Source organism: Curcuma longa, chromosome 11 (assembly GCF_044706935.1).
Source record: "Curcuma longa cultivar G26 ecotype Majalengka, Jawa Barat chromosome 11, ITB_CL_G26_1.1, whole genome shotgun sequence".
Classification (NCBI taxonomy): Eukaryota; Viridiplantae; Streptophyta; class Magnoliopsida; order Zingiberales; family Zingiberaceae; genus Curcuma; species Curcuma longa.
In genome coordinates this window covers 24,880,003-24,896,915 of record NC_133871.1, presented here as the reverse complement: position 1 = coordinate 24,896,915, position 16,913 = coordinate 24,880,003, and the positions used below count along the sequence as shown (strand labels likewise).

The 16,913-nt window shown below is 36.4% G+C and overlaps 2 protein-coding genes and 1 non-coding gene across 3 annotated transcripts; 2 read left to right on the top strand and 1 right to left on the bottom strand.

Annotated features, from left to right (window-relative positions):
* Positions 1–288: 288 nt before the first annotated feature.
* Positions 289–362, top strand: TRNAV-CAC (transfer RNA valine (anticodon CAC)). The gene has a single exon. It is a non-coding gene; the product is annotated as a tRNA-Val (tRNA).
* Positions 363–778: 416 nt separating this feature from the next.
* Positions 779–10,595, bottom strand: LOC141839165 (pumilio homolog 3-like). The gene is given in 10 exon segments (XM_074726849.1): positions 779–1,208; positions 1,299–1,473; positions 2,756–2,950; positions 3,608–3,718; positions 3,805–4,017; positions 4,197–4,304; positions 4,386–4,527; positions 6,298–7,835; positions 9,590–10,228; positions 10,303–10,595. Coding segments are annotated over 10 exon segments (3,237 nt in total). The 5' UTR covers positions 10,381–10,595; the 3' UTR covers positions 779–1,170.
* A 1,314-nt stretch (positions 10,596–11,909) lies between these two features.
* On the top strand, positions 11,910–16,603 carry LOC141839207 (protein IWS1 homolog 1-like). The gene is made up of 12 exons (XM_074726902.1): positions 11,910–11,982; positions 12,080–12,584; positions 12,678–12,794; positions 14,020–14,237; positions 14,350–14,479; positions 14,776–14,838; positions 14,912–14,989; positions 15,119–15,210; positions 15,321–15,386; positions 15,471–15,624; positions 15,919–16,047; positions 16,128–16,603. Exons 1-11 carry the CDS (start codon positions 11,960–11,962, stop codon positions 16,015–16,017), a joined length of 1,545 nt encoding a protein of 514 aa, XP_074583003.1. The 5' UTR covers positions 11,910–11,959; the 3' UTR covers positions 16,018–16,047; positions 16,128–16,603.
* The last annotated feature ends 310 nt before the right edge of the window (positions 16,604–16,913 follow it).

Sequence of the window (16,913 nt, the reverse complement as noted above, 5' to 3'; positions counted from 1 at the left end):
TATGAAAACTATTATACCTGAATAATATCTAATGGCAGTGTAACAAGGTTCGTAGATTATTAGATAGAAAACTATTAGGCTGAAGATCTACTTCATCTTAGATAAAATAAATGTCGCCTTAAGTACAGTATTTGTTGTGCAAATTTTTGTGATTAAAATGGTATAAAAATTATAAATTAAATAAAGATATTAATTTGATAAGGTAATTGGTCGAAGTAAATCAATGTCTTAATTAAATAGAAGATTATTATTAATTTAAATATACAAGAGGTCCCTACCTAACACGTTGTCTGGGTGGTGTAGTTGGTTATCACGCTAGTCTCACACACTAGAGGTCCCCGGTTCGAACCCGGGCTCAGACATAATTTTGTGACTTTTTTTCCAACTTGAATTAAAATTTTCGTAAATAATTCCTAATTACGGGGAAAAGTCGTGAACGATGGTGAGAAATTAATTTTAAAAATCTCAAAAATTGTTTAATAAAGTTTAAATTTCTCCCCATAAATCAACCTTTTAATGTTAGTTTTAAAAAAAACGAAAAAATATTCGATCTGCCCACTGTTTTTCAAAACATTTCGCTTTGGATATCGAAAAATAGCCAGGAAAAGTTGCGATTAATAAATAGCGAAAATTTTCAAAATTGTTTTATAGAATTTAAAATTATATTCTAAAAATTCTGAGATTACTTGCATATGAAAGTATAAAAAGTCTTTTCTTTAAAATGTCACACAATAATAATAAAAAAACATACAACTTATTATTACACCAAAGCCGAAAGTGAAAATGTTCATAAATATAAAGATTACTTGCATTTGAAAAACGCATATTTATCCTCACGTACAATCATAATCATCCCATGAATACACAAGAGGGAAAGACAAATGAACTCCTCTCTCTAAACAGGTACTTAACTTTGTGCTTTCCTTTACCATCTCTTTACATCCATAAAAACATTGGACATCATTTCGCTTTATATTTAGCCATCTGAGCCACAGCCTTAGCTTAATTAAACTACTACCTTCAACTTACAAAACTGTACAGATTTCCAGTACAAGCAACATCAATTCTGGTTTCCAGACAAGCTTGATCGATCCCTAAATAGATAAGAGTGAGCTAAAACTAGCCTCAGTTAGCTGTACAACCCTTCATTGCTTTGCTGTTGCCTCCGATTTAAGAGGGAAAGGATGAGTGAAGTCCAATCCTCCTCTCTGCAGAAAGGTTAATTAGGACAGTTTAGAAGCGTCTCTGTATTGTAATGATGAACAGAAAGAATCAAAAGGTGCAACTGATACACTCACCTCCAGCTGCAACGAGTTTCTCAACACGGGCAACGATATGCTTTCCGTAAGTATATTTTTTAAGCGCGTTCAAGTGGACCTTAATTCGTGAGAGGATCAGCTCTCGTTGCTGATCGTTACATGTCTCTAATACTTTCTGTACAACGTAGTTACCAAACTGATCTTTCATCATGGCCTGTCATCAATCAAGTAGGGAACACATGAAAATTTTAAGTAATGCAAACTGTCTCATTGTCACTCTTCTATCTCAAGATGGAAATGGAGTACCTCTATTAGTACATCAAGAAAACATATCAATGAGAAGAAAATGTTCGAGCAATGAATCTTTACAAAATTGACTGAGGTAAATTTGAAAAGCCTCTAACAATGATAGTTCTTACAAGAAATGTTGAAAGTGCAAGGCAAAATAGCAAAAGTAGAAAAAAACTAAGATGAGGTTAGATATGTATGACTTTTTTGGAAAAATATTAGGAGATGAAGATGAAAAATTACACAATATACCGAGATGATGAATTAATGTTTAAACAACTCACTATTGTATTTAAATGAGTCAAAACTAGTCATTTTAACTGGGTCACAATAGGTAATGTTAAACAAGTTAAAGCGGGTTAGGTTATCAAACCCATACACGGTCATCACATTTCTTGAGACACTAATTTTTCTTATGCATACTATGAAGGGTAGGAAAACAACTGGTCAGAACTAATCATCAATTTGCAATGGCAGCTTATTATGCAGGAACGGTGTGCAATGCTTCATGCTCATAAAGAGGAGGATACTGATTCTATCTGATGTATCTATGTTGATATTCCACAAAAATTGTTTCAATATACAAAAGATCAGCATAGCCTCTATGCATTCATGGCATAGACAAATTGAGAAATGATCCAAAATAAGAATAAATAAATAAACAATCAATAGCACATTTTGTACAAAATTCAACAAGGAAGATTGCCACAGCCGGAGTAGTCATTCTTTTGGTTTGCTGATAACCAGGATATCAACTTTAGAAGAGAAAGATTTCAACATAAGTTCCAATAAGTGTTCCATTATAATTTTCTAGGCAACATGTCTAAATTTAATAGGCCCATTTTGTTCCCCTAAAACAAGTCCCAAGTTTGATGGAATTGATTTAAAGTGTTCCGGGCGATTTTATTGTTCTCATGTTGTGCCCATAGAATGGTTTGATCAGCATCCAATTCGGTGTGTAGCAATATGAAGGGAAAATGCCACTAAAAACTCTTCTGACACATGGAATGAGACAATAAACCTTAAATAGATAGGCACTCGGGCTATAAATGTATAGACCGTTGTCCAAAATCTAAGTTCAAACAACAGTGCAGCTAAATTGCACTGTTAAAGAAGCTCAGAAGAATATTAATAGACAATAGGAAAATATATCAAATCATAATAATTAGGCGAAAAGCATCCATTAAACAAAGTTGCCTTACACAAACCTGGAGAGGCTCATTTTCATCAGTTGATCCCAACATCTCATTCACCAAAAGCTGCCGTTCCTCAAGACTACCAAATGTCAAGCATTTTTCAATGACATTTGAAGCAAATTTCTGTTGACTCATCTGTACAATTTGTCCAGTTAATTGCTTGATAATCACAGATCTCTCATCAGGCTTTCCATGCTCAAGTACATGCTGCCATGATATATGCGGTGTCACAAAAATGTTTTAAAACTTTAGATAAAAATAAAAGGTCTCATAATTCAGTAACCTGTAAACCAAGGAGAATTCACAACTTCAGTACATTACACAAACACGAATTTACAAATTAAGCCAGCACCATTGAGGTCATGGCATTAGTTAACACAACAAGAAGTTCCATTGGCTTGGCATGGAAATCACACATGCTTAATATTATGCACGATACTACTCATTCGATCATAGATGACATATTCCTAGCAAAGTTTTTATGAGTTACTTTAGAAAAGCATGAACGAACTAAGGTGAACAATCAAAGTACTTCATCAAACAAGATCATACACAAGATAATTAGGTGCCTATTATATGCATACTGCAATCCTTACTATAAGTTACCGAGTGATGGTGCTCTTAGAAAGAACATGTTGCTACCAGTACATTACAAGGAAGAGATTGAAAATGTGCTTAAGGTGCTTGTGGGATTCGCAAAACTTTATGTAATTATAGTTACCATTTAAAAAGGTATAATTAGGCAATCATTGTGAACTATATGAAAAGGAGTTCGCACTGTTGATTAAACCCAAGCCAGGAACAATTTTGAATACCACTGAGGCTGATCCAACAAGGGTAAATTACGGTGAAGAAACAACAAACCTGTACAACATAGTTACCATACTGGTCCTCCGCCAACATGCAAACAGAATTTAGAATCTCATCCATGACAATCTGCTGAGTATTAGGATTGTCACAGTGCTCCAACACCCTCTGAGACAAATGCAACAATATAATACAGGAAAATATGCAATCACATGTACTAGTAACACAGGAAGTCTAATGAAAATTTGCTGAACCTGTATAACACGGCAACCATATGGATGGGTGGATAATGTCACAACTTGATTATAGAATGTTGAGATGATAAACTGAATTGCATCTTGTGGAACACACTCAATACACTTTTGAATGACATGATTCCCATTTTGATCACGTACACAGCGGATGACATGCCCATCAAGCTCTGCAACCATCATTATCTTTTGGTCCAAGTCAACTACTTCTATTGCCTGAAACAGGAAGTGGAAAATGAACTTTTTCCAAATAAGACCATCCAACTATTGGCACAAAGTAAAGCAAAAAATATGAAGGTTACAGTGTAGACAAAAGCAGAATCAAGTATAAGCTTAGGAGAGTCAATATATTTTAAAACTAAATCATTAATTGAATATTTTCAGCTAAAAGGTACCTTCTGGATCACCCGACAACCATACATCTGGAGGCTGAGAGCCAATACACGCCCATTAAGTTGGTTAGCTAATTCCCTTCTCTGAGCTGAAGAGCCATGTTCAAAAAACTAAAAAGAGGAAAATTGTAAGGACCTTTCAAAGAACTTTGCAAAAAAACACTCCTAGAGTTCACAGGAAAGACACCGTACCTTCTGAACCACATAATTCCCAAACACATCAGTCATCAGAGACAAAGCATGAGGCATTATCTCATCAAAAACCATGTTTTTTTCTTCGGTAGTAGCTGTTTCAAGTTTCTGCTGTATGAAACGGCTCCCATACTGATCAGCACTGGAAAGGAAGGTCAAATTCAGAAATATTAGTGTGTATATATAATGGTGAAAAATATCTAATAGGACAGTTAATAAATTGGAGCGTTGACTGCAATAGTAAAGCATAGATAGACGAACAGTCAAATATAGTATGACACATTAGGTAGATAGGAGAAAGATCAGAAATTTCACTATTGAGGAGAGAACTCTGTTACACTAGAATTTCCTGGATAGGAAGAAAAAGACCCAAGAGAAATTCCTCAGAAACAACAGAAAATAAAGGCACCGCAAAATCCTCTAGTATACTAATTTTATTAGAACCTAATATGAAAGCAATGTCGTCATCTCCGACATTGCCTCTAGCATCCTACCATGCTCTTCGATGCCCATGTATATGTTTTCTTCTTCACCAGTCCATTTTATCTTTCTAGCACCATGTCAACAACCACATTAATTGCAGCCTCAACCTTCTACAGCTGAATAGCACACACCTCTTAATCATCCACCCAGGTTGTAGTTCCTTGCTCTACCCCTCGAGCACCTTTTCCATCATCCATGTGTCAACCACTGCTTCAGTAGCATACCCTTGTTTCCACATATAGGTGTGAATGTGCCCTTGTCCTCATTTGCCCTTCTTTAGTTATCTCAGACTAAAAGCTTCCTCCTCCTCTGTCGACGTTTCCACCAATGCAGATGATGAGTCACTAATCACTCCATCCACCTTCAAGATAACCTGCCACCAATTCTTGTCTTATTTTGACAAGAATTTTCTAGTCAAAATCGACAACCTTATTTTCGCTTATAGGGAAAAGTTTATCCAATCTCTTCCCACAGGAGACTTTCTCAGTTCCTCTAGCACTCTCTTAACAATGAACTATTAACTTGATGCGATGTTAGATGATTTGGACTGAGATTGAGGAGAGACATGGAAAAAAGAAGATTTTCATACTTAGATTTAAATAGAGGTTTTCTCCTCTTGGCATCCTTTCAATGAAAGATTCTTCCACTCCTTGTATTTCCTTAAGCAGAAATGGAGGTAAACAGCACCCGCCCCAAGCAACTTTCCTTCCACATTTCTTTCCTCATTGGAAATTAGGCCTTAATTTTGTAATGGTTCGGGTTTGAGGCTAGATTCTTAATAAAGCTTTAAAAATTAAAAAATGAAAAAAATCGGAAGTTGTTTTGAAACAAATAAGAGTGGGAGAGAGAGACACAAAGCTAGGTTCCTCAGTCTCTCTTTCAACATCATTTTCTCTCAAATTCATGGGAACTTTACTCAATCTCCTCCTTCACATCTTGCCCCTTGAAGTGAGTATAACTTTGCTTAATCTATTTCTTGATTTTTTTTTTCTGGTTTATGTACCCAAGAATGGATTTTGGACCATAATTTATTTCTTCTCTCTCCAACCCTCCACATTTTGTTGCCTCACTTCTACAAATTTAGATATTCCGGGATATCTTTGATTTGAAAGGAGTTAAGAAAAAAAATGCATTCATGAAGATTTTACTCATTTAAGAACCCAATCAACTTTATCCAAAGTGTTGCGTTGAAGTCCTTTAACCACTGCAGTCATATAAGCTTTAACTAATTTCATGAGACATTAGGACATTGGATATTTTCATATATTCACATATCTGGGTATGATTGTTCTCTCATGATTGGAAATCTCATATTTATCCTTGTCAACTGCGTAATAAGATGGAAGATTCCTGAGGTTGACAAATGTAATTGAAGGTGATAATGTGAGTAAAATTATGAAATCAAGGTAAAAGATTAGATAATTTATACCTGAATTCAACTACATGGCCAGCAATCTCCACAAGCTCAAAGCTTCTTGTCTTATTGCTCTTGAATTCATCCAAGAGGGAGGATGGAAAATGTCCATCTATGTTCCCAGTAGCCTCAGAATGCCAAGATCCCAGAACACCTCTACTTAAGTTCTTCCAGTTGGAAGAATAATGCATATTCCGCTCTCTGAGACTAAGAGGGCTGCCAGGTCCAATGGGAGAAGCCATAGAATTTGCTAAAGAACTTACTGGATATGAAGTAGCCAGGCCAAATCCTGGATTTCCATAATAACTAAGATTTAGAGCAGCAGATTTAGCCAGATGTGGTATACCATACTGCTTCTGCTGTTGAAGTAAGGACTCTAAATAAGTTTCCTGGATCCCAAATAAATCAGTATAAGAGCTTAGGTAACCCTTCTCCAGGGATGGATTAGAACAGTTAGCTGCAAGTTGAGCAGTATATTCAGCTGCCATCAAGTATTCAATATAAAGTGGGTCATTAAGTGATGTCCAAAGAGCTGCAGGAGCAGAAACTGGATTGCCACTTCTGCCAAGAGTTCGTAAGTCTGCATGCCCAACTGAATTTGATGGTGAAAAAATTCCACCTCCTAAAGCCCTTGCCTCCATATTAGGTGATGCATTTGATGATGCAGTGGCAACATTTTCCAACATCGGAGGCAAAGTTCCCAAGCCAACATGATTGATCAAACTTGGTGATAGAGCTGGATTTTCCGAATATACATTCAGACCAGTACTTGCAAAAGCTGCATTTACACTCTCATAGAGAGAAGAACCACCATTTGTAGTGATATAATGAGAAGGTACTTCTAGATATGACTTCTCAGATTTAGCAGGAGACTTTTGAGATTCAACTAACCCATTCAAACCTAATCCTGAGGCTCTCAACTCCACTAAACCTCCTGAATTGGCAATGGAACCAGGGTAAGAAGGTTTGGTTGACTTGGGCATAGCCTGCATGCCTAGATATTGTGGATCAGAACTTTCCAGGTTAAGTTGTCTCTCAATATTGTTCTGGCCCAAATGTGAAGCAAAAGGAAACTCGCTATCATATAATCCTTGTTGAATCTTTGATTTTGTAAGATTCTTATCGATTACGGGACCAGCAGTTGATAGGTTAATACCCGATAAGGAAGTTATAAGTTCACCAGATTCAATTGTACCCAATGAGACACCATTCAAGGAGGAGTCGTGAGCGCTTTTGTCAAGGGTGCTGATCCTAGGACCTAAATGTGGAATACGAGGACTAGGAGTCCTTGCTACTGCCTGGGCATCTGGAGTAGTACTTCGCTTCAAGGAGGAGCCAACAACATATGCATAACTGTGTGGCAATGATGTACCAGTTTTCTCATGTCCATTGTCACTATGTAGAAGTGCACTGTTTTCTGCATCCATTGATCCACTTACTTTATGTGATGCAAACTGAGTGCTAGGAGAAGACAATCGTTCAGGGACATTTAAACCATTACGACTTGCAGGGCGTGAGGGACGGCTTGAACTGGGACCTTTTCGTACTTCATCCTGAAAAACTCAACAGTCAAATTAAACCAACCATGATTCTAGATAGCACCAGAATCTATATATAAGTAACATGACAGTATGTATAGCGTCAAGCATAGTATAAAAAGTATTACATGTGCACATGATATTACTGCTGCGGATGTATTTCCTTCACTCAAATTACAGAGACGATGAGAAACACCAATTAATCACAGTACTTTTACTTAGCCACTACACTGCAAAACACATATAGGGTTCTAGTTATCCCTCTGTTTATATTTCTTTTAATCACAGTTATGAACATAACAACCATGCAGCTTTGATGGATGCAATCTCCATTATATAACAAAATTCCAAAAGGAAGGGGAATTGATCACTTCATGCATTTCCACATGGACTAAATGCCTTGTGAGGGTAATGCTGGTTCATGTTCATTTGTCTTGATCTATTTCTTGGATTTTAATCCTACTTTATAGATAGGTAGAACGAAAAAGTCCACAAAGACTGAAGTTCATAAGTTATGCCATCTCTAAATTCTATCCCAATCTTGAGTTATACAGATGAATGAAGACTTTCTTGGAATTCCAGAAAGTCAACAGCTTTTGCATGTCTACTTTGTTTGACTTTGGATTGGTGTCTTTGCAACCAATGTTTTATGCAATCATAACAATCAGTGTGAATGACACCATATTTCTCACATAAACCACTCATGGAATAGAGCCATTCATAACTTCTTACCACATCTATCACTTTACCATATACTAAATATCTTCCTGGGATGAACTACAGTTATAGCCATTGAGCCAATGTGATCCATTATTCACTGATTGTCTCTTTTGTTACCATCCTTACAGGCATAACAGAGTCCAATGTTAAATCTAAAACTCACATCTGTGACAAGCATGAACTTTCATTTAACTTTTCAAGAAAATAGTTGAATTGGAATATCTATGTGTATCAGGTTTTGTTTTTTGGTACACAAGGTCACAGGTTCGAGTCTTGAAAACAGCCTCTTGCAAAGTAGAGTAAAGCTGCGTACAATTTGACCCTTCCCCGGGACTTGCATTGGCAAGAACTTCGTGTACCAAACTGCCCTTTAAGGTTTGTCATTTACTGAGCAATCAAATCCCCAGTAACATAACTGGACAAGTGCAATCAAGTTTTGCAGTCAATATTTTTTTTCATTGTTTTGTAATACTTGAGTTGACAATTTGATGTTTCCAAAGCCATGATCTAATATATTACCAGAAACAAAGTGGTATGCAACTTCAATAGGTTCCAACAATGAAAAACATATTTTCAATTTGTAAAAATATGTGTGAGGTTACCAACATACTTCATCCAAAAAAGGATCACCTAAAATTTTAAGTTGAGATAAGATTTTATTATTTATTCTTTGTTGTAACCAGGATTAAAACATGTAAGCAAACTTGTCATATGGGTTGACCTCAGTTAGGACCGCAAAGATGTTTTGTATCTTAAGGAACAATAACAAAGTTTTTGATGTTTTATAGCCTCTAAAAGACTCATATACTAGTCATATAAATTATCTTCATCTGATACCTGTGTGAACATTGAATTTTGTTGCAACAAGTCAACAAAAAAATATCCAATACAAAGAGGCAGGATATGAATTGGAGCTATAAATTGTGCAACTAGAGCTTTACTCCAGAAATACACAGAGGGTATAGTAGATAACTATATCATGCAGGATTGAAGTACTAAGATCACTTCTAAAAATGCCTTTATCAGCTATATATTGTCAAATGGATCACCTGCACAACATCAGCAAAGCTCTTCTGGCGCCCAAGCGACAGTCCAATCAACCCATCTCCTCTATCAACCCATTCCCCTGATCTAGGCTCCTTAATTAGCTCCACCTGTTGCTCCTCCATCGAAGTAAATATTGGCTGTTTAGAGAAGAGTGATTTGTCATCCCCTTCCTCCCCTCCATTGATTTTCCTTTTATCAGCAATCCCTCCTATTAAAGAGCTACCCACTTGAAGCCTCTGTGTCGATCGCCAATCCTCCTTGGAAAGCACAGGAGGAGGCAGTCGAGGGTTCAAATTCACATTGGAGTAGTAGTAGGAGACATATGCTGGGTTGGAAAGGAGTTCCTCCTCTGACGAAATCTCGTGCCCATTCTTCACGGAGGAAATATCTGGAACGCCGAATGCACCCTCGCACCCATAGATCCCTCCCACTGCGGCGAGGGAACCATCGACGGTGGGCGGAGCGGATCCACTCCGGAAAATGCTGAGCTCCCTTTCTCGATCACTCGCCTCTTGCCTTCTCTGCTCCCTGAGAAGTAAACCCAGCTCCTCAAAATCCTCTCCGCCAAAACCATCCCCTCCGTTCCCGATCAAAGAATGAACTCCCATATTAGACAACATTATCAGTTGCTTCTCAATACCCTAACAAGAAAGAAATCAACTTAAACCATAAGGCAAAAGAAGGCGAAAAAAATGCAGCTTTAACATCTCCATACCTCGAAAACTCAAAAAACAAATTGGGTTTCGCCAAACAAAACCAAATCTGTCACGATAAAAGCGACCAAACACACCATTTTCTCAAGATCCTTAACAAAAGCTCAGAGAACGCAAACATGAACATTCCCAGAACAGGTCCGGACTCCGGAGTCATAACTACTGCTCATCATCGAGCAAGCAGAGAGATCGGAGCAAAAAGATTCCATCTTTGGCTAAATATTCATCGTGAAACCGCCCGGCGATCGCCGATCCACTCCGCCATTACCCATTGGTCACCCTGTTTCGTGCTCACCTCTCCGAGCCCCCACTGTAAGCTCCAATTGAGAACCAGCGAGAGCGCAACAAAAACGAAAGGGAAGAGCGACCTCCACCGTCAGATCGACAAACGGACGGTGAGATATCGCCAGGACTCGGGCATTGAACCCTAAAGGGTTTAATTTAGATTATTTAATGAAATAAATATTACCAACTCTAATCCTTTTGTTAAATTAAATAAACGATATTTAACAGACAGCTTTATCGAACTAATCAATTGATGGCTTGATTACTGCAAGAATTAAAAGCCACGAGGTGAATGAATTAATGTTTTAAGTTAATTTAGTACGCCCTTAAGAAATAATTAATTAGTACTTAATGCCATGTTAATTGACCTATAAATTGTGGTATTTCTTTTAGATTTTTTTTAGGGACCAAGACGTGCATTTTATTTAAAAAAACTAAAGTAACATTTTGAAAATTATTTGAACTCTTGAAGGGAGAAATGAAGCTTCTTCTAGTAATCTACATCAATGTTTTATCCTATTTTTCATGTAAAAATATATTTTTATTTTACAAACTCTTTAACATTGAATAAAATTATTCTAATATTGCTCTGACATTAATTAAAATTATTTTAATATACATCAAAAGTAGTTTTATCAAAACTATCACAATTTAAAATAGTGTTAATACAACATTAAAATAGTTTTAACTAAAATTATTTTAAAAAATATATCAATATAAATGAGTTGAATTTAATTAAACTTCAATCTAAACTAATAAAGGTATCAAAAAAGTTATCCAAGTTTAGTTGTTTTCATTTAGACCCTTTGAACAATGACGACTACTGTGACGCATGGTTTTGTTAAGTATTGGACTATAATGGATTAGAGGTCTTTTAAGTGAATTTTGTTAAAATTAAGGGGTACAATGCTGATGCTATATATTATTATAGTGTTGAATATTCGGTTAAAATCAAATCAAATCGAATGAATCAAAATTGAATGAAATCAAATTTTTTTAAACTAATTAAAAATTTTTAAATAAAAATTAAATAAATATATAAAATATTCATTAATTCTGAATTAACTAAAATAATTAAAAATTTTAAATATTATAAAACTTTTGTTAATTAATTAAACATTATAAATTTATTTATGTAAAATTTTAAAAATTATTTTTTATTTAATTAATTTGATTTATTCAATTTAATTGAATAAAAAATTTTAAAATCATAGAATCAAATTAAATGATTTTTTTAAAAATAATTAACAGAATTTTTACTTACCCTAAAATAATTCAACGAGAAAAAGTTTCTCAGCCATATCTAACAGCGTTTGGTGATCGATTCATTTCGTCCATCTTCCAATTTCTCCATCTTCCAACTTCTCTGCAGAGATGGGTTACGATAACAACGATCCGTACGTATCTCTCGATGTTTTTCTTCCCGGCGATCGGTATTTGGTCCAGAGTTTGTTTTTGTTGATTTTTAGGGTTTGGATTTGGTTTCTTCTGCAGGTATATGGATGAGGACGGAGAGCCTTTGATGGATCCTGACGCAGCCTCTGATAGGGAGATGTCGCCGGCTCTCCCAATCGACGATGATGACGAGGACGGAGGCGACTGGGGACGGCGGGACCGTTCGCCGACGCCGGTGATGAATTCTATTGACGATTACAAGAGCGGAAAGCCGAAGAAGAGGCTTGTGAAGAGGGGTAGGGAAAGCTCGCCGGGTCGGAGCGGAAGCTCCAAACCGGCGTTTGATGAAGAGGGGTTGGACGATTGGGAGGACGAAGATAGTTCGTCTAAGAAGAAGATGAAAGACACTCCATCTCTGAAAGAAGGCAAAGGAGGGATCTTGAAAAAGAACAAGGGAAAACTGTCCTCATCTAAAGGAGACAGTTTCGCTGGGCAGGGATCAAAATCGGGATTTAAGGGCTATGGTGCGGGTTCAAGGGGCGCAGAAGCTGATCCAGAGGAAGAGGAGGAAATGTGGAAAACTATAGCTGGTGGAGATTCAGAGGTTGGACGCTTCATTTACCTGAAAATTTTTGCTTCACCTTTTTGTGACTTATTTCTTTAATTGGTTCCAAACGTATCTTTGCTAATGAATCAGGATGATCAAGAAGGCATGAGAACGATGGATGATGACAACTTCATCGATGATAGTGGTCTGGATCCTGCAGATCGTTATGGAAGTGATAATGAGCATTCTGCTGGGAATGCACCCCAGGTTAGTCTTTTGTAATTCTTGTTGTATTATTGTTTTGTGCTTCAGGAGCTATGTTTGTCCATTTCCAACATTCGTGGGTCCGTTTTAGTGCTATTTGAAGGTTAGAAGCTTTTTCATGCAATGTGACCTTTGGCCGTTGCTTGATTAACTGGCTTAGTTGCATATAATGAGTGCGTAATTACGTCAACTAGTATATATAATTGCCCTTGTCCTCCTATGTTATGATAATGCCTGCATAGTGCACACTATATCTATTATGGTTTTGAGATATTCATGAAATGAGTGAAGAGGGAATACTTTGTTTTTGTTGGCTAGGAAGAATCCTAGGTCATGGCGAACTCTTTGAGGAGAAGAGAGAAAACAATCTTAATATGACAAAACAATTGAGAGAATCTCAGTTGTAAAGAGGAAACACATACGGTTTGATGGTGAAGGTGACAAGTTGATATATAATTATGATTATGGAAAATTGTAAGCTGATGCCATTAATGCTGTGGCAACTCCTAACTCTCACAAATCTGGTCCAACTCTTGCAAACTTTGTTTAACAGACTTCTTCCTTGAACCACTCAAACTACCTGTATGGAGTAAATCTGTTCCTAATATCTTAGTTTATGATAGGCTGACTCCTGCATGATTTTTGCCCGTGAAACCAATGGTTTGGTAGCCTTTTCAAATAAAACCAAAGTATGATTAAGCACAAATGAATTGCAATTATGAAAAAATGTGACCTTGGAAGATATTGTTCTCCTTAATTGTTAATAATGCTATAAAACATTGAGTTATCACAGAAAAGTTTTGCTGAAGCCTTTGCACTCTTCTACTGATGCTAACTCTAGTCTCTAGATGTTAGCTTACTTTGAATTGCTTGGCTTGGACAACCTAAATTTATACAAACAAATGTCCTTTTGGAATTTGTTAAATCTCAGAGTCAACTTGGGAATGAATTGATTTTTGTTTTCAAATTTCAACTGATTTGTGCCTTAATTTCCGATTCATTTTAATATACTCGTCATGCCCCAAGCTTTCATTCTTGTGCTTAGTGCAGTGGTGTTCTTATCCAAATGTATGCAACCTGATGCATTTTTAGTTATTTTCTTCAATCACTCCACATGATGCTGAGGACTTAACCTTGTTCAATTGTTTATTTTGTTAGATCAATTATGATTGTTGCCATGGGTAGGCATGTACTTGCTCTTGTTCTTAATGCCTTTTGTCCCTTGTAGGCTGAAGAGGGTGAAGAAGATGAAATCAAACAGCTTTTTAAGGGTGGAAAGAAAAAGAAGAAAAATGAGAAGTCACCTGCTGAAATTGCTTTGATAGTTGAGAATCTTATGGCTGAGTTAGAAGTGACAGCTGAAGAAGATGCAGAGTTGAACAGACAAAATAAACCAGCCATTAACAAACTTAGAAAGCTCCCATTGCTTATTGAAGTCTTATCAAAGTAAAATTTCTCATAGCATGATGTTTATGGTTTTTAGAGTTATTAGTTATGCCAGAATATGACACAGAACAGTTTTGCTCAGCTGACATCTTTGAGCTTCTCCTAAACGCAGAAAAAAGCTTCAACAAGAATTTCTTGATCATGGGGTATTGACTCTACTCAAGAATTGGCTTGAACCCCTACCTGATGGCTGTTTGCCTAACATGAACATTCGGTCTGCAATACTAAAGCTTCTTTCTGATGTAAGTACAAAGGAGTTCCTTAATTTGTTCTTGCTAGGACCAATCTTATTTTGTAAAAACATTATTATACCTTACTATTACAAACACTAAGATGTGTTGGTCAGTTAACAATAGTGATAGGGAACTGTATGCTTTTGCAGCATAATGCTATTATTTTGATATACATTAAGATATACAGGTTGATAGGAAATTATTACAAACATTAAGGAACTGTATGTTTTTGCAGCATAGTGGTATTATTTTGTCACTGGATGTTTACTGTATGTGGGGCATTATAATTTGCTTTTGCCATGCAGTTGCCAATTGATCTGGAGCAATTTGACAGGAGAGAACAACTCAAAAAGAGTGGTCTTGGAAAGGTTAAATACAACATTCTACTTGCCATTTTGATTTTCTTTCATCGTATCTGATTGATATAATGTTGTATTTCAGGTGATTATGTTTCTGTCAAAGTCAGACGAGGAGACAACAGCAAATAGAAAACTTGCTAAAGAATTAGTTGATAAATGGGTAATGAGACCTTTAGAAATGCAATGGCCAATCTTTATTTTTAATGAATTTCTGTTAAGCTTGTGTTATATTTTTGCCATTTTCAAGTTTGATAAAGTAAACTATCTTCTCTCCGACCTCTCTGTGCAGAGTCGACCAATATTTAACAAGAGTACTAGATTTGAGGATATGAGAAGGATTGATGATGACAGGGTTCCATATAGAAGGCCTCCATCTCAAAAGTAATTGCTCCAGTTTCTTGTCTTTCATGACATTGTTGTACTTGTATTAGTATATTTTTCTTTTTGTTGTTGGTTTGACGTCCTCTCTTTTCTTGTTTTGTCGATTAAAGGCAAGTTGCTAAATCTACTAGCGTCCAGTCTCGGGATGATGATCTTGATTTGGCTGAATTTTCACAGTAAGAGGATGCATAGTTCAATCAAGTCTTTCTATTGATCTGTGTCATAATACCCTAGTTTATGACATATCTATGTTGTTGCAGAGGGAGAAAACCTGGTAGCTCAGCTTCTCGGCAGCATGCTTCTAGGCCTGAAGCAATGCCTCTGGATTTTGTTGTCCGCCCTCAGTCTAAGATTGACCCTGAAGAAGTCAGGGCAAGAGCAAAACAAATTGTTCAAGATCAGCGAAGAATAAATGTAAGTCATTTTAGTTTTTGAAACACAGAAGAAGTTAGTGCTAAAGGACGAGTCAAATAGGAGATATGATAAAATAGAATTGTTGATTTGATTTCCTAAATAGCATTGGTATCTTCCACTACTCACATATGTATAGATCATGTTATGTGGTTCATTCAGTTCTATAATTTTTGTTAGAAACAAAAATGCCATGAATTTGAGACGTAAATAGTTCTGAAATCGCCATTTCCATCACTATCTGTTTTTTGCTTTGGTATGATCATGGGGTATTCACATGATTTATCCATATTGCAGATGAACAAGAAGTTGCAGAAGTTAAAGGCGCCGAAAAAGAAGCAACTACAAGCATCAAAACTCAGTGTTGAGGGCCGAGGCATGGTCAAATACCTGTAACCATTATCAGGGATCATTTGATTGCATCAAGTAAGTTGCGGCCTTCCCACTCCATCACCTGTTGGTGGCTTTGTTACTTAAAATTTACAAGTTTTTTCTTGTTGGAACAGGTATTTCGATATCAGGTGAAGATAGTGCACTATTTCCTAAGGTCCCATGGAGTTTATGAATAAGCGATTGATATTGCACAAGGAATATCCATCTCTCTGATAAAAAGATCATCAAACCTGTTCTACGTTGATTCAATTACCTGGATCCTTTGTCTTATGACCTACATTTCAGCCAACTGAAGGGTGGTGTTGGATCCTTATAGTTTAGCATCGAACCAGATATATTGCTCTGTTCAATTTGAGCAAGAACAATACTAGGCGATGGAGATGTGTTACTCTTGATTATGTGTATGAAACATAAATTTGTGTGCCTTGTTCCATGATCTGATTGCTGCTGTACAATTCGATTTTAAACAAATGTTTAAGTCAAGTTTCCTAACAATACCCACTGCGATTAATAAATCCTTGAGTATCTGTGGACTTGAATGTTTATTTATCATATCAATAAAGGTTTTTAATCAGATTCGAGTGATGAATTATTAATTAGGTTTGGATTTGAATAATGTTGGTTGGTCAACTTCATCTAGTCTGTATGGTCTGTTCCATTTATACGACTCGTCTTGAAGATTAACTAGTTCAATTCATATGGATCTTCAGGCCTATTCGATTAGTCTGTCTCCCGGATCTTTTTGATCCATTTCATCACCTAATTCTTTTAAATTACCGAATTCATACATCTCACCTTACAAGCTTATCTAGTTCACGTTTTGTTCATCACCTTTTTAGTCCATTCCCCCTACTCTGTCTATTCGAAAATATGAGCAAATAAGTGAAATCGATTAACTA